Below are 27,063 nucleotides of genomic sequence, written 5' to 3' on the forward strand. Positions count from 1 at the left end.
GTTTAGAGGGACTTGATGAGCGCCTATTGAATCTCTCACTACGCCTGCAATACTTTCTTTCCCACTATATGCGACTGAATTATTTATTAATTTTTTTCAGGGCAAAACTGAATCCACAAATGTTGCATAACGCAGCACCAGCCACATACAGCTTTGACAGCCCACAAGATACAGAAAGCTGGTATTTTCAGTATTCTTCTTATTTTTTTCAATGTGTTTCCATCATCCTGGAAGCCATACAATTATATAATATGCCAAGGACAAACCCACAAGGAAACTCGTGGAGCTCTTGAAAATTTTGAGAATGACATTAAAAATCAACAATATTTTTATCTCAGCTTCAGGGAAGAAGTAAAGATCGATGCAAAATGAGTCAGTTGTTAACAGTGTCTGAATTATATATTGACTATCAGGGGATAAAAGGTTTGTTGGTAATGTTAGTTTGTTAGGCAAAATTATTAGCCCTCTTGTAATTTTTTTTTTCTTTTTCAAATATTTCCCAAATGATGTTTAACAGAGTAAGGAATTTTTTTCACACTATTTCCTATAATATTTTTTTTCTTCTAGAGAAAATATTATTGTTTTATTGATGAAGAGTAATGAAGCTAATTAGATGATATGGTGGATGGTTAGGAGACCATGATGAACCGAGGCCCGTAGGCTAATTTGGCCAGGATACCAGGGTTACACCACTACTCTTTTCCAAGGACATCTTGGGATTTTTAAAGGCCACAGAGAATCAGGGCCTCAGTTTAATGTCTAATCCTGTAAAATGGTGTTTACTCATTGGATTTTTTTCATAAACCGGATCTTTTGGACAGTTTCTTTTAATGAACCAGTTCAAAAACCGAATGCGCAAAGATGTAATGACAATCCTCTCATGTTAGGACTCATCATATCAAAAATATATAGTCAGCAGTCATGATTTCAGTCAGTTAAAGCATCACTGTGATCTGACAAGTTTCTTAAAAATAAATTTTGCAACCTAAATGAAGCATGATTCACTTACTATTTCAATTCCTTTAGGGTTTTCTGTTATGAAATAAACTTGAGTTTCTCCTGATCCTCTCATGTAGGCCCTCGGTTTATCCACACTGCAGTATTCATCAGTTGTCCAAGTTTGGTTCAGACGATACTGAACTACTTGTGAACTACTTGTGTTTGGTTTAACACCTGCTGAATCATCCATGTGTGCTATTATCAGTATCGGTTCTCAAATCTGATCTCCGTGTACTGTTCTAGTGATTGGATAACTCTTTTGGTTGGTTTATTTCGAGTCAGAGGGGGTATTAGGCATGTTAAAGTAAATAATTTGTGCTTACTGGAGACACAAACTATTTCTTCAATTTAGTGAACTGATTTGACTGGTTCACGTTGAAAATCCGGTTACATAGAACTATTTGTTCATGATTGGCTATTACGAACTGACAGTGTCGTGTCCCCATCACTATACTGGGGCACTTTGACCCACACAGACCACAGGGTGACCACTCCCTGCTGGTCTCACTAGTACCGCTAGTTTATGTGTTCTCCATCCAGGTAAAAACAAGGCACAGCCATGCTTAGATTCAGTGCAGGGCTTGACAGTGTGACCATTTCGTCCGCGGCTAAAAATAGTTGTGTGTGAACAGGAAAATGTATTTAGTTGCACATGTGCGATTTCTTTTAATAAGCTTAAATGATGACTTAATTCACTTGGTCATGGTAAAACAACATGCTCTTCTCACTAAGTTATGGTATATTACATTGGAAATCTACTGTAACTGTAGCATGCTCTGACACGATAAATAACAGCACATCTCTACTGGTTTATTTACTTCACGTCATGCGGTCTTTACATTGTTTTGAATACGTTGCAACGCAAGGTACCGAATGACGGCGTGTGGCACATCGTGCGAGCCTCATAGAAAACGTCTACAATACATATCGTGCCACATTCAGAGTGTGAGACCCAATTCAACACCAGCGCTTCCCACACAGACTTTACCTGGGCGGCCCGGTTCTGTGTTCACAAGAAACCGAGAACCCTCTGCCACAGACTCACATGCTCTTTGGTAGTAGCTTTGCGAAGAGCACGAGGACACGTGGAAAAGAAAACCCTTTGACTAAATAGACTGACCCAGCTCATTATTTGGGGTGACAATACATCCTCTTTTTCCCAGGCATGTCCGAGATTTAGCTTTCGCTTTCGATATTAATTGTATTCGTTTTTGCATTACTTCATGCGCAAACTTTGGCCGGTGCGTCTCAATCTTTCAGCAGCACCAACACTACAGCAGAGAGAGAGTAGATTTGACCTGTCAGAGGTGCACATGGATAGTAAGAGTGAAATAGTGAATTCCTTGTTTTGTTTTTTTATTTTAACAGTTTTTTTTTATTAAACACACTGAAAAGAAACAGTGTCATGTAAAAGGTGTTAGATGCTATTTTTTATTTGTCTGTTAAATGAGAATAAGAAGTCAATAAGAAATGATTCTGTTGCTGAGGGCCATTAAAGTTTAATAGAAAGGATGATATTACTTTGGGGCAGAAGGAAACTTTAATTCATAGAGGCATTGCCATGTTCAGCTCTTCTTTAAAAACCCCAGAAAGATAAAGTGCTCTGTAAACAGTGTCAGCTTTGCACATGAGTTTGTAGTTGTGTCTTTCTTTACATTGTCTTACTTTTCTCATGTGGGAAGTACAGTGGAATCTGTGCAGTATATTATGCAAATAAATTAATTTTGATAAATAAAATTATTCTTAAAAGTCACACTGTTTTATGTGCTGTGGAGAAAAGATGTGTTTCAATCTAGCTACTGCAAGTATATTTCATAGTATATTAAAGATAATATGTACAATATTTATTATTATAAAATTAATAATGATTTGTTTGCGAACATTCATACAGCCATAATCTTCTTATGATACAAATACAGATTAAACTGCTCTGGTCATATGAATGTTTGCGCTAACCATGCTGCACATTTTTGTTAACTTAACGATAACTTAACAATAGCTCCATATTTCTGCTGCCCAATGTGAAAGATATTTTTTCAGCTCGAAAAATTCAACAAGACGCTGTCTAGGCATGTCCACAATTTGAAGACTTGATTCAGATCAGTTTAGATAGGCCTTCATTAGAGCAATTTGATCCTAGTACTGCTGTGGACCGCTAGCTGAACATCAGATAGCTTAAATTATAAATAATTATTAAATACTATAGGTTGTTGTTACAGTAAAATAAAACCTATTGTACTTACTGTATTTAAATGAATGCAAATGCTTTGCTTTTAAAGATCCCCTCTTGTACATTTATTAAGGTAAAACACTATTTATTTGATACATTTCCATTGCGCTCCTAAAATTCTTTAATTCTTCAACTTAGGAGAGCATGTGCTCCTTCTGAAAAAAGGAAGCGTCAAGCCCTGCAGTGTGCAACTTTGTGATAGCTTCAGAGTGCTAATTTTACTTTATTTTTAGTCTAAGTAGATACAAACACCTGTTTTACAATAAAAGTGTCTTGTTTTTATTATCTATTATTTTAATTATTAATATTATTAGTTAAGATACAGATACCATCTCTTACTATTTTATTTTGACGTCCTTCAGGGGGATCAAGCGTTAATTACAAAGGCCAAACGCTTACCTCCAAACCCCCCAAAAATCCACACCCTGGCTGTTAAGAAATTTGTAAGTAACTTGCATAAGTAAAATACTACTGAGATAAAGTCAATTTGATCTTAAAAATAAAATAAACATCCTCATTGAATTGATTATTAATGCATTAATGCTCTTTATGGTTGACAATGCTGTTATTTCAACCATGAGTAAACCAGGTTTCCACCTACAAGTGCGATAATAATTAGAAATGATCTCTCTAATAATGGCCTACTTAATACTGCTGTCAAAAGCTAAGAGGGTGATTTGTTTTTTTGTTTACATAAGTGAAATGATCTTGATTATAGCTGAGTACAGTTTGCTTGTGTTGTTTCTACATGTTGAATGCAATATTTAGCAGGCAGTTTGAGGTCAAGCATCACTCAGAAGACTATTTGGCAGAAACACCGAAAGAGCACTGACCTTGATAGCTTTGTCTCCCAAAATACACAGCGAGAGCATTCAGCCACTTTCTGTGCACTTCTTTATTATTTTGTTTTTCTAAAACAACTAGAAAACTGGAAAGTAACTGGAGCTTTCTGCATGTGCAATATTTCATTCATATGTCTGTATTGCAGACTAGAACTATAAAATGTAAACTGTATGTGCGTAGTTGAAAATACATCTAAGATTTCTATATATGTAAATAAAAAAACAAGAACACGAAGGTGAAATTACATAGTTATTAATAATTCAATCTTTATATACACTAGTGTATGATAATAATACGTATTATACAATTTCCGAAGCAAATAATTAAATATGATAGAGTACACATTATTAGCATATTTAATTATATTAAAGTGATAGTTCACCCAAAAATGGAAGTTCTGTCATCATTTACTCACCCTTGACTTTTGTTCTTGAGTTGTTGTTTTTTTTTCCTTTTAAACACAACCGAAGTGATACGATTCAACAAATACCATTAAAGTTAATGGTTACAGGCCTCCAACATTCTTCAAAATGTCTTGTTTTGTGTTCAAGAGAATAAAAAAAACTCAAAACTCAAACTGGTTTGAAACAAGTCAATGTTGATTTTCATTTTGAACGAACTATCCTTTTAACAAACAAAATCTGATTGGCTTTTTACATAAAATTAAATAAATAATTAAGCACATTGTACAAAATAACATCTTGGGCTCTATTTTAATGATCTAAGTGCAAAGTCTAAAGCACATGGCACAAAAGCATTGAGGACATGTTCGAATCCACATATGCTACTTTATAGATGGAAAAATACGCTCTACGCCCCGGTGCATGGTCTAACAGGGTTGTGCTTATTCTATTAATGAGTTATGGGTGTGTTTTGAGCATAACGTGCATTAAACCAATCAGAGTCTCATCTCTTATTCCCTTTAAGAGTCTGTTGCATCGCGCCATGGCACATTTGCTATTTACATAGTGGACTTTGAACAACTGAATGCTTCACTAGCAAGAAAACAGTTAAACAGACCATGCGTGAAGATAAAGAATCATATTCAGACTTTTTACTTTCTCTTTACTTTACTTTTACTCTTTACTCTTTACTTTACTTTTACTCCTTTACTTTCGTGAAGTAAGAAGAAAAGGTGGAAACTCACTCCACTGAATACCTCCATTAGGCTACATATTTAATTTAGGTTGCCAAGCATAAAAATTTGCTTCAAAACTATTTCTTAATTTAGTTCTAATTTCCGTCAAACAAATAAATTAACAATAATAACGTTATAATAATAATAAGTTATTATGCAAATTGTCATGAATAAACAGACTACAACAGAGCCGGATTACAAAGCCCTTAAGGTGAAGGAGGCATGGAAGTAGTGGTTTTTATATTTATGTAAAAAATTATATATATTTTTTAACATTTTAATTCTTTAAAACTCTGTGACATTGACTTTAGACCAACACTTCTTTAGAATTACAATCCATGAGTTCAGCTAATTTTGTAAAGAATTGAGTTTTCATTTAGGAACTATAGGCTTTTGGTTATATTTGACCCTGCCTATAACTGTACAGTACAGTATATGACCCTATTATAGCCCTGCAAATGCTAAAGTTTAACATTTTTGGATAATTGACCTACAGAGAGACAATGACTTGGATTTACAGAGGCAGAGCAAATATGCTTAATTTAAATAATAAAATATATCCAAGGTACACTGGAAAAAAAGAGCTAAAAATCCACTATATATTATCTACTCTTTCAGTTATTGATATTTTATTTTAAGATACAGATCAGAGCAAACAATTTCTCACTATTTAGTGTTACCAAGTGTTATAACTGTATATGACCCAGTAATATACCTTCCAAAAGCTAAAGTTCTGCATTATTAGGATAATTTGTGGCCTAAAGAGTGTTAACCTAAAGAATAACACGTACTGAAAAATCCACTATTGCATTCACAATGGTATATACTTATATAGGGGTGGTCAAATGTATATTTATATTATCTATTCTTTTAGTTAATACTATTATTATTTAAGATACAGATCAGAGCAAACCATTTCTCACTTTTTAAAGGGCTGATCAACTTGTTTTGATGTTCCTTAGAGGGATCAAGCATTATAACTGTATATGACCCTGTTATAACCTTCCAAATGCTGAAGTTCTGCCGTTCTTTAGGATTATTATTGGCCTAGAGACAACAGTGGATTTACAGAGGAAGAGCAAATGTTCTTCATTTAAAGAATAACACATGTCCAATCTACACTGGAGAAAAGAAGAGCTAAAAATCCACGATTGCATTCACAATGGCATTCACAATGGTATGAACTTATATAGGGGTGGTCAAATGTATCTTTATATTATCTATTCTTTTAGTTATCAATATTATTATTTAAGATACAGATCAGAGCAAACTATTTCTCACTTTTTAAAGGGCTGATCAACTTGTTTTGACATTCTGCAGAGGGATCAATCATTATAACTGGATATGGCCCTGATGTAGCCTTCCAAATGCTAAAGTTTTGCATTTTTTAGAATTATTATTGCCCTAGAGACAACAATGGATTTACAGAGGGAGAGAAAATGTACTTAATTTAAAGAATGACACATATCCAATCTACACTGGAGAAAAGAAGAGCTAAAAATCCACTATTGCATTCACATTGGTATGAACCTATATAGTAGTGGACTAATGTATATTTATATTATCTATTCTTTTAATTATTAATATTATTATTTAAGATACAGATCAGAGCAAACCATGTCTCGCTATTTTAGCGTTATCAAGCGTTATAACTGTATATGATCCTGTTATAGCCTTCCAAAAAGTAAAGTTCTGCATTTTTAGGATTATTATTGGCCTAGAGACAACAGTGGATTTACATAGGAAAAGCAAATGTGTTCATTTAAGTATAGCACATATTGAAAAACCCACTATTGCATTCACAATGGTATGAACCTATATAGGGGTAGTCAAATGCATATTTATATTATCTATTCTTTTAGTTAATAATATTATTATTTAAGATACAGATCAGAGCAAACTATTTCTCACTTTTTAAAGGGCTGATCAACTTGTTTTGACATTCTTCAGAGGGATCAATCACTATAACTGTATATGACCCTGTTATAACCTTCCAAATGCTAAAGTTCTGCAGTTCTTTAGGATAAATATTGGCCTAGAGACAACAGTGGATTTACAGAGGAAGAGCAAATGTGCCTCATTTAAAGAATAACACATATCCAATCTACACTGGAGAAAAGAAGAGCTAAAAATCTACTATTGCATTCATAATGGCATTCACAATGGTATGAACTTATATAGGGGTGGTCAAATGTATCTTTATATTATCTATTCTTTTAGTTATCAATATTTTTATTTAAGATACAGATCAGAGCAAACCATTTCTCACTTTTTAAAGGGCTGATCATCTTGTTTTGACATTCTTCAGAGGGATCAATCATTATAACTGGATATGACCCTGATGTAGCCTTTCAAATGCTAAAGTTTGGCATTTTTTAGGATTATTATTGGCCTAGAGACAACAGTGGATTTACAGAGGAAAAGCAAATGTGTTCATTTAAGTATAGCACATATTGAAAAACCCACTATTGCATTCACAATGGTATGAACCTATATAGGGGTGGTCAAATGTATATTTATATTATCTATTCTTTTAATTATTAATATTATTATTTAAGATACAGATCAGAGTAAACAATTTCTTACTATTTTAGTGTTATCAAGTGTTATAACTGTATATGACCCTGTTATAACCTTCCAAATGCTAAAGTCTTGCAGTTCTTTAGGATTAATAATGGCCTAGAGACAACAGTGGATTTACAGAGGAATAGCAAATGTGCCTCACTTAGAGAATAACACATATCCAATCTACACTGGAAAAAAGAAAAAGCGCTAAAAATCAACTATTGCATTCATAATGTCATTCACAATGGTATGAACTTATATAGGGGTGGTCAAATGAATATTTATATTATCTATTCTTTTAGTTATCAATATTATTATTTAAGATACAGATCAGAGCAAACCATTTCTCACTTTTTAAAGGGCTGATCAACTTGTTTTGACATTCTTCAGAGGGATCAATCATTATAACTGTATATGACCCAGTAATATACCTTCCAAAAGCTAAAGTTCTGCATTATTAGGATAATTTGTGGCCTAAAGAGTGTTAACCTAAAGAATAACACGTACTGAAAAATCCACTATTGCATTCACAATGGTATGAACTTATATAGGGGTGGTCAAATGTATATTTATATTATCTATTCTTTTAGTTAATACTATTATTATTTAAGATACAGATCAGAGCAAACCATTTCTCACTTTTTAAAGGGCTGATCAACTTGTTTTGACATTCTTCAGAGGGATCAATCATTATAACTGTATATGACCCTGTTACAACCTTCCAAATGCTAAAGTTCTGCAGTTCTTTAGGATTAATATTGGCCTAGAGACAACAGTGGATTTACAGAGGAAGAGCAAATGTGCCTCATTTAAAGAATAACACATATCCAATCTACACTGAAGAAAGAAAAAGAGCTAAATATCCACTATTGCATTCACAATGGTATGAACCAATGGTAGGGGTGGACAAATGTATATTTATATTATCTTATTCTTCAGAGGGATCAAGCTTAATTAGTTTATATGACCCTGTTGTAGCCTTCTAAAAGCTAAAGTTCAGCATTTTTAGGATAATTGGTGGCCTAGACACAACAGTGGATTTACAGAGGAAGAACAAATGTGTTAATTTAAAGAATAACACATATCCAATCTACACTGGAGAAAAGAGCTAAAAATCCACTGCAATACCAGACAGACGTGATTTGTTGACTGTGAATCCTTCCAGCATTAAACCTCTCAGCAAACAGTCATCGTCATCGCGCACAACAACTGAAAAAATATCACAAAGTCCTGCCATGATCTTCAAAATCCCAGACCACATCTAGCCTGATTCATCCTACGTCAACCCATGCGACATCAGAACAGCTGATACCCTTTTTTCACACCTGCGAGCAGCAGATGAAGCTCTGTATCAGAGAGACCTCTCAGCAGAATGAGCCTCCCTCCGACAGAGATCTCGCTGTGAGTCTGCTTCTCTCTGCCATGCATTCTGATTATCCACATCATTTGGGGTTTTTCTCTCTCCAAATGACTGTCTGTGTAAATATGGATGGTTCTGAAGAGGGTCTTGTGGAGAACGACAGTCTAAAGGAGAGTTATGAGACAAAAAATCTCAGCAAAAAATGAATTAGCTCTCCATCTTGGAGAGCTGCGGGCTGGAATATTTTCGCTTTAAATACGCTTTCCGTCTGACTGCGAGGAAATGGAATGTTTACAACTGGCTTTCTGAAACACTCTTGGGGAAAAAGAAATCTCTCTTCAGAAGCTGACTGACTCCGAAACAAGAGCAGAACTGCAGACACAATAGTTACAGGCTTAAAAATACACATCTTGAAACATTATGTCCTCCGACTCGCATAAACACAGGTATTTTATTGCAGTGTGGTCTTGGCTGTTTGTCCAACACGCAAATGCAGTATCAGGTGACTAAAATCGAATCTGTTTTTGAAAACTCCTACAGTGAAGATTTTTTAGAAACTTTGTTTGATGTCAGGTTGACCACTGCTGTCTGATTTTGCAACCTTCTGATAGGCCAACAAGGCTTTATGCTTGATTAAACTCAAATCACCTTCATTTGTCTAGCGCTTTTACAATGTAGACTGTGTCAAAGCAGCTTCACATAGAAGATCATAGTAAATTGAAACAGTGTAGTTCAGTTTTCAGAGTTTAAGTTAAGTTTAAGTTGAGCTCAGTTCAGTGTGGTTAATATTCACTACTGAGAGTGCAAACACTGAAGAGCAAATCCATCGATGTGCAGCTCTACAGATCCTGAACCATGCAAGCCAGTGGCGACAGCGGCAAGGAAAAAACTTCACCAATTTGCGAAAGTGAAGAATTAAAAAACCTCGAGAGAAACCAGGCTCAGTTACGCACAACCATTTCTCCTATGGCCAAACGCCTTATGCAGAGCTGCAGTCTAGGTGCCGGAGGCTGGAGAATGCTTAGGGTTATATGTCGCCACTTGTTGGTTTGGCGTGCTCTTGACAGAGCATTATTGCATGTTTTTGCATTTTGATATCTTGGAGATGGGGTGGCACGATGGCTCAGTGGTTAGCACTGTTGCCTCACAGCAAGAAGGTCGCTGGTTCGAGTCCCGGCTGGGCCAGTTGGCATGTCTGTGTGGAGTTTGTCTGTTCTCCCCGTGTTGGTGTGGCTTTTCCCCCAGGTGCTCTGGTGAAGATGAATGCAAAGAATCTTGATGAACTCTGGGAGTCCTGCGAGAACGCTTTCTTTTCTAATTTTAGATGACTTTATTAATAAGTGATTTAAGTCATTGCAGAGATGTATGGATGCAGTCCTCCAAGCTCATGGGAGTCATACACAATATTAATACTTTTTCCACTGCAGCATGACTTTATATTCTATACTGTGCATTATTTATGTTAAGTGACAAGACTTTTGTCTAAACAAAGTCAGACCTTAATGTCCTAATGAAATAATTAAAAATCAAGGCATAATCACACACATACACTACGGCCAATTTAGCTTAAGATTAGAAGTTTACCATATTAAAATTAAGCGCTTGCTAAATAATTGTACAATCCAGCACTTTCAGATGGCTAACGTTCTTACATGTGTATTGATTGCTGACACATAATTTTACATATTACTTATGATATAAATAATCAATGCATATCTAATTTTTGTTCTTCAATGGAAAAGCTATATTCCATATTTTAATTAGACTGTTTTATTAATGTTAAGTTACAATATTTTGTATAAATGTATACAATATTAAATTAAATTACACTTAATTTAAACCAAATATATTTTAGTCAACTAAATATAGAGTACATTTAGTCAGATAAATCTTATGAAATTTAGTAGAGTAAAACTAAAATATTTCAGAAGACTAAAATATGGCTAAAACTAAATTGGAATTTAAGTCAAAAGGCTGTCAAAATTAACACTGTTCTGCAGTGTCTCCACAAATCTCCTGTGTTTTGACCTGGAGTTTCTGGTCAACTACAATTTTGACTCAACACTGCCTTTCTTGAGATGTGACTATTGCGGATGCACACATTGCGATATCGATATATTGTGCAGCCCTACAACACACTACAGAAAAGAAGACGTCTTATTCATTTTCCTCTCCTCTTCCCTCTCTCTACTTCAGCAAATCCATCTGCGCGACTAGACTACGGCTCTTTCTCATTCTTAACGCTCTCTGTGATGGAATATTTAATGTGTTTTCAGTTCAATCAGGTTAGCTCAGCAAGACGGGAGGGGCGTCGGATACCCAATGGCTCTAAACAGTGAGAAGTACATGTCCATCTGGCATCCTAAACACCATCACAACTCCTCTGAGGAAGCACACCATGAGGAAACGCACAGGATAGTCATGCATGAAACACTACATAACCCTTTTTATATGTTGTGTTTGTTACTTCGATTCATGCAATACCTTTTGCATTGCGAGCAAGAATGAATCTATAGCGTGCATGGGGATAAGAGTTGTGCAGTGAGCTGTTTCCATCCTTAGAGCTTTACGGATTTAGTCACTGCTGTAAAGGGTGGAGCACTGCTGCTTTTCAGCACCTCCCAAAGCTTCTTGAGATCCTGCGATGCCATCTTTAGTTGGACCTGCTCCTGTACTCGCAGGTGCAAGACAAAATAAATATGCTCACACTCTTTGTTAGATCCTAATTGGACCAGAAATAATGTGTTTTCTACAGTGCCCTAATAAAGCTCTGCTGTCCTCTTTGGGTTGAAAACAGAAACACAGGAAGCTGAACTCAGCAACTGAGCGTATATATGAATCAATGCTTGATGCAGAGTGAAAAACGAATGAGAGTACTGATCAAACTTAATTGAATAAAGACTCGAAATGTAAGACTTTTTGACTTACCACACTGAAAAAGACTTGATAGGAACATTTACATTCATTTAAGTTGTCTACAAAGAACTTCACCTTTTTAGTTTGGATATAAAAAGCTGAATTCATGACTATATTTATCATACAGTATCAATCCACATCATGTTTATTCCACTGTACAGAAATGCACATACACAGGTTGCATACTGGAACTGCAAACCAGATTTGTATCCCTGTTCACATTTTGCTTGAAAAATGCTCTATAAGGTATGTAAGTTTAATGTGTCTTTCTTCAGGCTGTGATATGTGCTCGTATATTACATATTTAATCACTCTGAGGATGAATCAAATCAAAAACATAATACCTGAACGCTAAACAGAAGTACGCGAAGCTATCAGGTACCAACAACTACTTGAAATCGTTATGCGTTCGTTCATTTATTCATTGTCCAAGCCTACGTAATTAAATATTCAGGTGTAAAAGCAAATGACCACTCCCCCAAACGACATATGCAAATACGCAGACTGGAACGCAGGTGAAACAGTTCAGAGTGTGCGTTATAAACGCCGTATATCAGTACAGCCTGAATCGGAAGGCGTATTTAATATGAATAAACAACATATTTCAACTTCAGTTCTCACTGCATCGATGGCAAGAAGAGTCTCGCCTCCTGATGGAAACTACTAACCAACCTTAACCATGCGCAACCAAATAGGCTACCCTGCACAAACCGATGAGTCCGGATGCCCGAGAGCTATGTTGAGTTGAGAAACATGCATAACTGGACGAGATTCACCAGCTCGTGCCTAACCAAAGCAAACTGTTTCTTTCTTACAGAGTAGGACAAACTGGAACGCGCTTTAAACAAAACACTGCGTCGCGCTCACGGTGTGGCGTCTGCGGCGCGTCATGTTTCTCTAAGTGCATGGCAGTAAAAAAAAATGTTTAGTTTTTTTTACACAAAGAGTTCTGAATTTATGACCAAACCGATTGAATGTTTGTTAAATGCGCATTCACTCAAGCAAATAACACCCTTGTTTTCAGTGTCAGACATTTGGGGATGCGCGCGGCGTATGGATGCGGCAGTTAAACTATATAAATAAAACAAACAATGGCGAATTCGACAGATAGGTATAACTTTTATAACAAAAAGATAATCTCCATTACTTACCCTCAACGATTAAAGTCTTCATGTTTATTAATAAATCCAGTAAATAAGTAAATCCCAGAAAGAGGTCCCCGTTGAACTGGAGAAGACGGTGTTTTTCCTCACTGTGGTAATTTATTAATTAATTTGCAAATATCACGGAAGATGAACCACCGTCATCCCTGCCGGTCAAACTTTACCCGACGGTGGCCGTGCGGGCGCGGGACGGAGAGCAGCGTCTCCCGGTGGTTCCTCTCTCAGTCATTTGGGCAGAGACACAATCACAGTAACATCCAAACTCAAGAGATCTGCTTCTCGCTGCCGACGCGGACGGAGCAGCCCGGAGGGTTGACGAGAGCTGGCGAAAGTCACACTGGGAGCGGGGATGAACTACAGTCGGGGTGAATCCAAATCGGCTGTACGCCACATTTCCGGTGAACGCAGAAAGTATTCCAACGGTACGAGTGTCCGTGCAGCCGCGCGTGTGGAACGGAAAGAGGCTGTGGCGCCGTGCTTGTGTGTGTGTGTGTGTGTGTGTGTGTGTGTGAGAGTGAGAGAGAGAGAGAGAGAGAGAGAGAGAGAGAGGGAGATGTGTGGAATAAGAGAGGTGTGTGTATGTGTGTAGAGCGAAAGAAAGGCTTTTAATTTTTTTAAATAATCAACAGTTATTTTATGCTAATTTATACTATTAGCATAAAAACATCACAGCTGCTTTTAAATTTTGAGAGGGGGAGAAAGCAAGAGGTTTGGTTGGTAGAGCAGCATTTGTACTTTTAGTTTAGATATTTCTTGTCAAATCATTTATCAAGCTTTCTTTTTATATAATACTTCACTCTTTTTACAGAATAGAATTCATAAATGTAATAAATATAACATTTAAGTACATTTGAAACATTTAGGTATGCCGTTAATATTAAATTAAAAAGAAAATATGAATATGTGGAAAATATATCATACAATGAATGATTAAACAATATATATTTAATACTCTTACATATGCTACGCTACTGGTCAAAAGTTTGGGGTCAGTAGGATTTTTAAATGTTTTAAAATAAACTTCTCCTGCTTACCAAGACTGTATTTATTTGATAAAAATATAGTAAAATTGTAAAATTTGACTCACTCTAATCACTCTAATAATAATTCATTCATTTTCTTTTCGACTTAGTCCCTTTATTAATCTAGGGTTGCCACAGCGGAATGAACCGCCAACTTATCCAGCATTTGTTTTATGCAGCGGATGCCCTTCCAGCTGCAACCCACCACTGGGAAACACACACACACACTTATTCACACACTCATACGCTACGGACAATTTAGCCCACCCAATTCACCTGTACAGCATGTCTTTGGACTGTGGGGGAAACCGGAACACCCGGAGGAAACCCACACGAACGCAGGGAGAACTTGCAAACTCCACACAGAAACGCCAACTGACCAAGCCTGAGGCTCGAACCAGCTACCTTCTTGCTGTGAGGCGACAGCACTACCTACTGTGCCACTGCCTCACCCTTCTAAAAATAATAATAAGTAATTATAGTAATAGTAATTATTATTATATTATTATTATTATTAAAAATATTATATTATTAATGGTAATAATAAAAGCAATAATGACTGAAGTAATAATTTAATTTAAAACTACATACAATAAGAAAGAGGTTATTTAAATTTTTAATAAATCATTAACAGCTATTTTTTTTACATTTAATAAATGCTGCCTTGATGAACAGAATAATTTTCTTTAAAAAAAAAAAAAACTGACCCCAATCTTTTTGTTGTTATTTAAAGACTTATTTCTTATATTCATGTAAATGATCTGGATGTTGCCTACTAGATTAACTAAAAATAACGAACAATCAAACAAACAAATAAAGAAATAAATAAATATGTTTTTAAAATGGAAAAAACACAACAAAATTTAGCATTTAGAGGCTAATTTGTATTACTTCGTATGATCCAGCCTGATCTCACGAAGAAACGTTACTATTTTACACTTTGTCAGTTTAGTGGCTAATTCATACAAATTCAGAGTTCAGTCATACAAAAATGTAAAATTTTAAAAAGGAGGTGTGGCACCTAACCCCGCCCCTAAACCCAACATGTGGAATGAGCAAATCATAATAAATTGTACATGTAAGATTGTACGAATTCATAAGAATTAGCCACTAAATCAAAAAGTTACGAAATGCCTTGAGATCGTGTTGTATAATCTCATTAGTTCGATTTTTTATGACTTGCTCATTACCCAATGAGGGTTAGGAGTGGGGTTTGAGGACACGCCTCCTTTTAAAAATCTTTTTTATCTACAAATGAAATCATATTATCCACTTGCTTGACCATACATAAAATAGGGAGATTGTGCTGTTGTGCCCCAATATTTATTCAAACAAAGCTTGACTAAATTAAAGGAAGAAATGAAAAGTGTATACTTAAGTAAACTCAAGTATTGTGGGTTTGGTTATAGTGAAAGAGACACACACACAGAGAAAGAGAGATGAATGTTTTATAGCACAGGAGCAGGAATAGAGCACTAATGAATCTTTTATAGATTTCAGACGCTTTGACGTGCAGAGAATCCATTTGTATAAAACCAAGGCATTTCTGCACATATATACACACAGAATTATAAACACGGCGGCCTGAGGACATGTACACTTTCAGAAATTGCCCCCTGAATTTATTTGACCTTCGCATCTTTGACCAAAGCCATAATAACAGCTGAAAAAAAATCCAATAAAACAAATACCAACAAAATCCCTGGGCTTCATTTAACATGTCGCTCTATAAATCAAGCGTCTCTGTTGGGAAAGTGTAACAGTGAGGATAATTATTCAGTGAAATGCGAGACGTTCAAACCAAAGATGACATTCCAGTTTGATGACTTTGAACAGCTCTCAAGTTACAATCAAAACGATATCTGGCTATCCATATATCGTTGTTCTCACCTCAAAGAATGATGTGAATTATCCATGCACTGTTAACAATTTTTGTAAATGACACAGTATTTAACTGTAATGTGAACTGTACTTTACTGTAGGACAGTTTTGCGGTATGTTACTGTTTTTTTAAAGTTGCATTTTGAAAATTACTGTATATTTTACAGTAAAGATATACATACAATACTGTAAATACATATACAGCTCAACATAGGCTGTACTTCCTTCGTCAGCTGAGGAAGTTCAACCTTCCAAAGGAGCTGCTGAAACAGTTCTCCATCATTGAATCAGTCCTCTGCACGTCAATAACTGTCTGGTTTAGCTCAGCTACCAAATCTGACCTTCGAAGACTACGTCGAGTAGTTTGGACTGCTGAGCGATTGTACAACCCTCCCTACTCTCCATGAACTGTACTTATCCAGAGCGAGCAGAAGAGCTGCCAAAATCACTTTGGACTCCACATACCCAGCACACTGCCTCATTGAACTGTTACCTTCTGGTTGACGCTACAGAGCACTGCGCACCAGAACAGCCCGACACAGAAACAGTTTCTTCCCTCAGGCAATCCATCTCATGAACACTTGATGATGATAAGTATGAAACAAACATCACTACTTGCTATACACATATATATTTATTTAACAACATACTTTACATGCCAATTTGCACAAAACAGCTACACATATAACGCTGTATATAGTAATATAGCTCTACATACACTTGTCAATTTGTATATTTGCATTCACTACTTCTATTTTTTTATATATTTATCATCTGTTTTTTGTCCTGTCTCTGTAATTCTTTTGCACTGTAGAAGCTCTGTCACGAAAACAAATTCCTCATATTTGTGAACATACCTGGCAATAAAGCTCTTTCTGATTCTAAGTAATTAATTAACCACACTGAAACGAGCTTGAACCACACTGAAAAGAGCTTGAACATTCTGCAAAGCGCTTCATTTTGTGTTCAACCACCAGAATGTAGGTGTAGCGTGATAAAAAGTATAAGTACCTAAATTCCAGAGTCCAGTCTCGAACCAGCGACCTTCTTGCTGTGAGGCGACAGCACTGAGGCTCGAACCAGCAACCTTCTTGCTGTGAGGCGACATCACTACCTACTGCGCCACTGCAGCGCCCTTCAAATAATAATAATAATAATAATAATAATAAAAAATATTGTTATTATTAATGGTAATAATAAAAGCAATAATGACTGAAGTTACAATTTAATTTAAAACTACATACAATAAGAAAGAGGTTATTTAAATTTTTCCCGTATTTCCCATAAATCTTCCTTTAATGGCACACAAACAGTTGCGATCAATTGACAGCTGTTCATCATTTGCATGCATTAATTTAAATGCATCTCCCCCACCAAAAGCGCAGTATCCAACTCATTTTTGTCTATGCTCATTACCTTGAGGATTCTCCCAAGGTGTTGTTTGTGCTGCATGAGATAGCCTAGTTTAATACTGAGCATTAATTGAGCCTGCGGCAACCACACCACATTATGTGCTAACAAATTATTGCTGGGGTGTATTGTGCAGCACAGGATCGTGGATGCAATGGACTAATGTAAACTTGAATAGTGGATGCAATTAGCATGTTAATTTGTGAAAAAAAAATTATATATATATATATATATATATATATATATATATATATATATATATATATATATATATATATATATATATATATATATACAGTTGAAATCAGAATTATTAGCCCCCCTTTGATTTTTTTCTTTTTTAAATAGTTCCCAAATGCTGTTTAACAGAGCAAGGAAATGTTCACAGTATGTCTAATAATGTTTTGTCTACTGGAGAAAGTCTTATTTGTTTTATTTCGGCTAGAATAAAAGCAGTTTTTAATTTTTTTAAATCCATTTTAGGGTCAAAATTATTAACCCCTATATTTTCTTCGATAGTCTTCAGAACAAACCATCGTTACACAATAACTTGCCTAATTACCCTTACCTAGTTAACCTAATTAACCTAGTTAAGCCTTTAAATGTCACTTTAAGCTGTATAGAAGTGTCCTGAAAAAATATCTAGTAAAATATTATTTACTGTCATCATGGCAAAGATAAAATAAATCAGTTATGAGTTATTAAAATAAATGAGTTATTAAAACTATTGTTTATAAATGTGTTGAAAAAATCTTCTCTCCCTTAAAGAGAAATTGGGTTAAAAAAAATAAACAGGGGCGCTAATAATTCTGACTTCAACTGTATGATAATTAAGAAGTTTGAAAGATTCTGATTCAGTCTCATTCATTGTTTGTTGCAAAATATGCCATGATGGTATGGTGTCACACTGTAATTTATTGTTAATTCACTTAGCACTCAGCATTTCCATATTTAAAATGACGGGAGATTCATGTCTATAATCTGCACTGACAGCCCACGTGTAATGTCTACTTTGACCCTCAAACACTGTTTTTTAAATCTGAGACCTGGAAGTGTTTGATTTGTGTTGTTGACGCGTTGAGAATGTGAAAAGTGAAGTGAAAGTGAAGACGAGAAGTGAAAGTGAACTAACTTTACGTGCACTTTCAAAGGCTGAAAAAATGAATACTTTAAAACCAACGCTGTTGTTTCTGTTTACAAGGAGCTGAAGTTTAGATACTGTAATGAATGTTTGGTTTTTAACATGTCCTTTAAGATTATTTAATTTACTTTACTTTAATTTTAATTTATTATTTATTTAATTTAGTTTTTGATTTAATTTTATTATTTTTGAGTTTAATTTAATTTTACTTATTATTTTATTTTAACTTATTATTTATTAAATTTTACTTTACTTTTAATTTAATTTATTATTTTATTTAATTTTATTATTTTTACGTTTAATTTATTATTTAATTTTGTTATTTTTTTAATTTAATTAATTTTATTATTTTATTTCAATGTATTATTTATTTTATTTTTATTTATTTTTTTACTTTTAATTTAATTTAAATTATTATTTTATTTTAATTTATTGTTTATTTAATTAACATTTTTATTTTATTTTAGTATTTTTTACTTTTAATTAATTTTTAATTTGTTTAATTTATCTTTTATTTCATTTAATTATTTTTACTTTTCATTTAATTTATTATTTTATTCTATTATTTGTTAAATTGAATTGAATTTTAATTGTATTTATTTTATTATTTTATTTTTATTTTTATTTCTTTTTTATTTATTTTATTTAAATTTAATATGTTATTTTATTCATATAGATAAAATTTAAGTTCAACCTTGGTTGGTCAAGATTCTGAACCAAAAAAAGGCCCAAAAATAACTAATAAGTTTACCGTATTTTGTGATTCATATTACTGTGTGAAAGAGCAGAGTTAGAGCAGATCAGAGGAGAGTTAACTGATCAATCAGATCAGAGTAAGTTCTTGAAGAGGTGTAGTTTTGAGTGACCAGATCTTTGAACCAACAGTTTGAGAAAAATTATAGATAGATAGATAGATAGATAGATAGATAGATAGATAGATAGATAGATAGATAGATAGATAGATAGATAGATAGATAGATAGATAGATAGATAGATAGATAGATAGATAGATAGATAGATAGAACGATAGATAGTTAGAACGATAGATAGATAGATAGATAGATAGATAGATAGATAGATAGATAGATAGATAGATAGATAGATAGATAGATAGATAGATAGATAGATAGATAGATAGATAGATAGATAGATAGATAGATAGATAGATAGATAGTTAGAATGATAGATAGATAGATAGATAGATAGATAGATAGATAGATAGATAGATAGATAGATAGATAGATAGATAGATAGATAGATAGATAGATAGATAGATAGATAGATAGATAGATAGATAGATAGATAGTTAGAACGATAGATAGTTAGAACGATAGATAGATAGATAGATAGATAGATAGATAGATAGATAGATAGATAGATAGATAGATAGATAGATAGATAGATAGATAGATAGATAGATAGATAGATAGATAGATAGATAGATAGATAGATAGATAGATAGATAGATAGGCAGGCAGGCAGGCAGGCAGGCAGGCAGGCAGGCAGGCAGGCAGACAGACAGACAGACAGACAGACAGACAGACAGACAGACAGATAGATAGATAGATAGATAGATAGATAGACAAACAAAATCACATACTTCCATACTACACAGTACAAAATTAATTGTATTTATTTTATTATTTTATTTTTATTTTTATTTCTTTTTTATTTATTTTATTTAAATTTAATATGTTATTTTATTCATATAGATAAAATTTAAGTTCAACCTTGGTTGGTCAAGATTCTGAACCAAAAAAAAGGCCCAAAAATAACTAATAAGTTTACCGTATTTTGTGATTCATATTACTGTGTGAAAGAGCAGAGTTAGAGCAGATCAGAGGAGAGTTAACTGATCAATCAGATCAGAGTAAGTTCTTGAAGAGGTGTAGTTTTGAGTGACCAGATCTTTGAACCAACAGTTTGAGAAAAATTATAGATAGATAGATAGATAGATAGATAGATATATAGATAGATAGATAGATAGATAGATAGATAGATAGATAGATAGATAGATAGATAGATAGATAGATAGATAGATAGATAGATAGATAGATAGAACGATAGAACGATAGATAGTTAGAACGATAGATAGATAGATAGATAGATAGATAGATAGATAGATAGATAGATAGATAGATAGATAGATAGATAGATAGATAGATAGATAGATAGATAGATAGATAGATAGATAGATAGTTAGAACGATAGATAGATAGATAGATAGATAGATAGATAGATAGATAGATAGATAGATAGATAGATAGATAGAATGATAGAATGATAGATAGATAGATAGATAGATAGATAGATAGATAGATAGATAGATAGATAGATAGATAGATAGATAGATAGATAGAATGATAGAATGATAGATAGTTAGAACGATAGATAGTTAGAACGATAGATAGATAGATAGATAGATAGATAGATAGATAGATAGATAGATAGATAGATAGATAGATAGACAAACAAAATCACATACTTCCATACTACACAGTACAAAATTAATTGTATTTATTTTATTATTTTATTTTTATTTTTATTTCTTTTTTATTTATTTTATTTAAATTTAATATGTTATTTTATTCATATAGATAAAATTTAAGTTCAACCTTGGTTGGTCAAAATTCTGAACCAAAAAAAAGGCCCAAAAATAACTAACAAGTTTACCGTATTTTGTGATTCGTATTACTGTGTGAAAGAGCAGAGTTAGAGCAGATCAGAGGAGAGTTAACTGATCAATCAGATCAGAGTAAGTTCTTGAAGAGGTGTAGTTTTGAGTGACCAGATCTTTGAACCAACAGTTTGAGAAAAAGTATTATCAGGAAAAATAATGTGTTTTTTGACCTTGGATGAAAGTAATCCTATTGCAGGAGACCTTCAACGCCAAAATTATAAACCTTTAAAAGGCCCACTTTAATGAATCATATAAAACTGCAACATTTATAATACAATTGAATATTTATGAATCATATTTAAATATTTATATACCTTGTCCTGAGAACAAAAAACAAAGTTCAAACTCTGCCACGGTCTATTTTCATTATTCATTAGACTCTTCTTTGAATGTATGTTATGGTGGTTATGTTACGTTCATTTATTTAGTCACTACAATGGCTATGATATTGAAAGTTTAATTCGAAGCATTGAGCTCACTGTTTTAATTAGTCAAAGTGTCAATTTTAACTCTCGTCACAACTTCCTGTTGTGACAACAACCCATGTCTCCTCTTGAGAGAACAATTTATCTCTCGTAACATATAAAGCATTAATAAAAAAGCATACGAATTGCACAGCATGCTAAATGACTTCGTAAGGATTGTTTTAAATGCAAACATGAATTATTTACGATGGCCACAATTTCAGACTAATCCCTTCTCAAGTCTTGAGGAGTCGAGTCAGTTTTAGGAGCAACAGTGAGAGCGCTTTTCACGCTGGGAGCCTGTTTTAACCATTTCTATCACCCAGAGCTTCCTGTAGGCTGTTAGTTATAAGTCAAATCACCAATCAAATTGTATTAGAGATTCGCTCGTGTGCTGACGTCTGAAGGAATCAGGGTTGGTCGGTATGTGCTCTGTGAGTCACACATTTATATCCTACGACTACAAAATCCTCAAACGTGCTCTATTATTATTATTTATTTATTTATTTCATATTACATGACAAGATTCATGCTATGATATATTATGTAGCAAGTTTTGCAAGTCTAACAGACTATCTAGATGGATGGATGGATGGATGGATGGATAGATAGATAGATAGATAGATAGATAGAACGATAGATAGATAGACAGACAGACAGGTAGGTAGGTAGGTAGGTAGATAGGCAGGCAGATAGATAGATAGATAGATAGATAGATAGATAGATAGATAGATAGATAGATAGATAGATAGATAGATAGATAGATAGATAGATAGATAGATAGATAGATAGATAGATTAGATAGACAGACAGACAGACAGATAGATAGATAGATTAGATAGACAGACAGACAGACAGACAGACAGACAGACAGACAGACAGACAGACAGACAGATAGATAGATAGATAGATAGATAGATAGATAGATAGATAGATAGATAGATAGATAGATAGACAAACAAAATCACATACTTCCATACTACACAGTACAAAATTACATACTTCCATACTATAGAGTGTGAAATCGCATACGAAATTGCATACTTCCATACTATAGTGTGCAAAATCACATACAAAAATGCATACTTCCATACTATATAGTATAAAATTACATACTTCCATACTATACAGTACAAAATCTAATACGTCCATACTATAGAGTATTAAATCACGTACGAAATTGCATACTTTCATACTATAGAGCAAAATCATACACCTCCATAATATACAGTATGAAATCGCATACACAATCGCATACTTCCATACTAGAGTATGAGATTGCATAATTACTAAAATTGCATACTTCCATACTATAGAGTACAAGAATGTATACTTCCATACTACAGAGTATGAAATCGCATTCAACACTGCATACTTTCATACTATATAGTACAAAATCACATACATCCATACTACAGATTACAAAATCATATAACTCCATACTATCAAGTCCAAAATCATATACTTCCATAATATAGAGTATGAAATCGCATACGAAATCGCATACTTCCATACTATAGAGTACAAAATCGCAGACTTCCATACTATAGAGTACAAAATTGCATACTTCCATATTATAGAGTGCAAAACTATATACTTCTATAATATACAGTATGAAATAGCATACGAAATTGCATACTTCCATACTATAGAGTACAAAATCACAGACTTCCATACTATACAGTATGAAATAGCATATTTCCATACTAGAGTATGAAATCGCATACTTCCATAAGTTGCATACTATAGAATATAAAAATCAGATCTTCCATACTATAGAGTAGGAAATTGTATACTTTCATAATATGGAGTAAAAAATCACATACTTCCATACTATAGAGTAGGAAATTGTATACTTTCATAATATGGAGTAAAAAATCACATACTTCCATACTATAGAGTACGAAGTTGCATACTTTTATACTATATAGTATGAAATCACATACTTCCATACCAGAGAGTACAAAATTGCATACTTCTAAAATTTACTATACCAAGTAGTTTGTCCGAGTTCATAGTATACAAAAAACAGTATGCGAGGAGTACCCAGATTACCTACTGCTACTACTACTAAGTGCGCATTTGATGAACACTGTGCTATCCCATGGTGCCATGGAGAGAATTCATGAATGTGAGTGAATTTAATTCATACTACTAACATTCATACTATACAGAACACACTTTTCAAGCAATTGTGTAATAAATTTAAATTTGAAAGTAGTACCTACTTGAGTAGAAGGCGATTTTGAACGCAGCCACACACTCATGTGACAGATAGATTGTGTGTAAATGTGGAGGAACAGAAACGCTCAAACTCTCATCTCTCGTTTCTGCTCCTCCATTGCGATGCCATTCATTTAGCAAGCATTTACACACAATCAGACGAGAGCATCCCATCCCCCATCATTTGTCTGCATGTCACAGATCTGCCACTGTCACTGCTTACTGTGCGCTGTGACCTCTGCACTAAATCCATGGCCAGATATACATCCTGTGCTGCACGGTGACACTGTTACCGTTAAAAGCCTGTGACAGCTCATTCTCCTCAGCGGCCTAGAAAGACAATATCCATGATGGAGCTGCCCCGTGCCGCTGTCCAAAACTCATTAACACATCGGAATAAAGACAATGCAGACTTGTTCACATTAAGTTGAAATTACACCGCCCCTGTCTTCCAGTCTCTCCCTTTCTCTCCGTTTAATTTTGTCTTTTTAATTAGATTTTCAATTGCTGCTGTATAAATTAGCTTACGTTCAGAAAAATGGCCTGACTTGGTCCACTGCATGCTTTAAAAAGTTCTTTTTAAAGTATCGGACATGCATTTTGTATTCTACGCACAAGTTTTGACATCAAGAGTTATAGAACTAACAAATAGTTTGGCTTTTTTGCATTCAACTTTGTATACTTCAAATATTTAAAGCCAGATTTAGAGTTCAAAATATGAGCCTGATTTTGGCATGATCCACTGCATGATGCAGTTTGTCTAGGTGATTTTGTAATTTACAGTAATATGTGTTATAGTGTATGACAGATGACTATGTGTTTGGGACATTTATTGACAAATCAAGTCATTAAAATTGCACCATTATTATAGTTTGATTAAATAGTAAGGGCGGTATAAGTATGCATAAATATATAGGTTGCTGGTTCAAGTCCCGGCTGGCTCAGTTGGCATTTCTGTGTGGAGTTTGCATGTTCTCCCTGTGTTGGTGTGGGTTTCCTCCAGATGCTCCAGTTTCCCCCACAGTCCAAAGACATGCGCTATAGGGCAATTAAAATAAATTAAATTGGCCATTGTGGATGTGTGTATGGGTGTTTCACAGTACTGGGTTGCAGCTACAGAGGCATCCGCTGCCCAAAACATATGCTTTAAAAGTTAATGGTTCATTCCGCTGTGGTGACCTCTGAAATAGAGACTAAGCGAAAGGAAAATGAATGAATAAATAGTATAATTGAGGATATGTATGTTGTTTCTTTTTTCATTTTATTCTAATGGTTTGCACTTTGGCAATAAAAAAGGGATTAATACTTATATTAAATTCTACATATAGTTAATTTTATTTGTTAGAAATTATTGATATTGGTCTTATTAATATTGTTAAATTATAGTATATATTTTTAAAGATGTTATTTTTAAATAGCATTATAATATTGCTAATAACATTTTTATATATCGTTTATCATATTGATATTTTTGTAATAATAATAATAATAATAATAATAATAATAATAATAATAATAATAATAATAATAATAATAAAAATAATTGTTTTATTATTATTATTATAAGAATTATTATAAGATTTTTGATCAAATAATAATTCAATAATAATAAATGCTAATTATTAAATAGTATTTTTTATCAAATTATAATAATAATAATAATAATAATAATAGCAATAATTCTTATTCTTATTATTATTTTGATAATAATAATAATAATAATAATAATACTAATGAATGAATGAATTAATTATTTTTTTATAATTTTATTATTATTATTATTATTCATTCATTCATTCATTCATTTTCTTTTAGGCTTAGTCCCTTTATTAATCAGGGGTCGCCACAGCGGAATGAACCGCCAACTTATCCAGCATGTGTTTTACGCAGTGGATGCCCTTCCACCTGCAACCCATCACTGGGAAACACCCATACATTCCCATTCACACACACACACACACTCACAGTACGGACAATTTAGCTTACTCAATTCACCTTTAGCGGATGTGGGAGGAAACCCACGCGAACGCGGGGAGAACATGCAAGCTCCACACAGAAATGCCAACTGACCCAGCCAAGGCTCGAACCAGCGACCTTCTTGCTGTGAGGCGAAAGCACTACCCAACTGCGCCACCGTGTCGCCATTATTATTATTATTACTACTACTACTATTATTATTATTATTAATTTTAGCATTATTATTAGCATTAGCATTACTACTACTACTACAATAAAGAAGTAGTTTGATTTTAAATAAACAAATTCTGTTAAAGAGCCCATATTATGGGTTTTTGAAAATGCCCTTCCATGTAGTGTGTAACACAGCTCTAAGTGAAGTGAAATATCCAGCTAAGGCTTAAATCTGTAAGTGTACAGTGTTTAAAACTATTGATTCATCTATAAAAGAGTCGACTCATAGTGCTTCAAACGAGTCGTCTTGATAACGAGTCATTAGGTGTTTCGCGATGACGGAGCCACGAAACACAAGCCTCGCCAGTAGTTACGCGCGCAAACCAGGGAGATTTGAAACCTGCGGCCTCGCCCACTAACACAGAAAAAACACTAGACACACACACACAGATGCCGCAGGTCGAATGAAGTCACGCTGTGCTCAGATGGATAATATTGACAGTCTCTACCCAAAGATGAGTTGTGAACTGTGAAGAGTCAGTGGTTGAGGTTTATTCACTAGTGTAAGTAAGTGCGATTAAAATTGTTGCCTCGTTTAACTTGCAAATTATGTATTTATTGTGTTTTGTTACTTGTTAACCTGGTACAGTACACGCGGTTACTCTTTATATTCTCTTATCACATGTAAGCCACGTTAAAAACGTGACGCGTGCCGCTTTGTTTACGGATTTAACGTTAAAGGCTTTTGTGAGCTCGCGTTCCACTGCCGTTTGTCGTTGCTATGGCGATCGATCGTAAGCTAGGAGACAGGAGACTCGTGTCACGTTCCCTAGTTCTTCTGAGGAGCGTTGTGTGTGTGTGAGAGAGAGAGAGAGAGAGAGAGAGAGAGAGAGACTCG

The 27,063-nt window shown here is 34.1% G+C and overlaps 1 protein-coding gene across 1 annotated transcript in view; it reads right to left on the bottom strand.

The window, feature by feature from the left end:
- Positions 1–13,705, bottom strand: part of rtn4r (reticulon 4 receptor) — a 188,269-nt gene extending 174,564 nt beyond the window's left edge. Inside the window, exon 1 of the mRNA XM_056457370.1 lies at positions 13,203–13,705. Within this exon, the coding sequence (XP_056313345.1) occupies positions 13,203–13,224 (22 nt within the window). The 5' untranslated portion in view covers positions 13,225–13,705. The remainder of the gene's footprint in view (positions 1–13,202) is intronic.
- Between the last annotated feature and the right edge of the window lie 13,358 nt (positions 13,706–27,063).

This window comes from Danio aesculapii, chromosome 5, assembly GCF_903798145.1.
Source record: "Danio aesculapii chromosome 5, fDanAes4.1, whole genome shotgun sequence".
Classification (NCBI taxonomy): domain Eukaryota; kingdom Metazoa; phylum Chordata; class Actinopteri; order Cypriniformes; family Danionidae; genus Danio; species Danio aesculapii.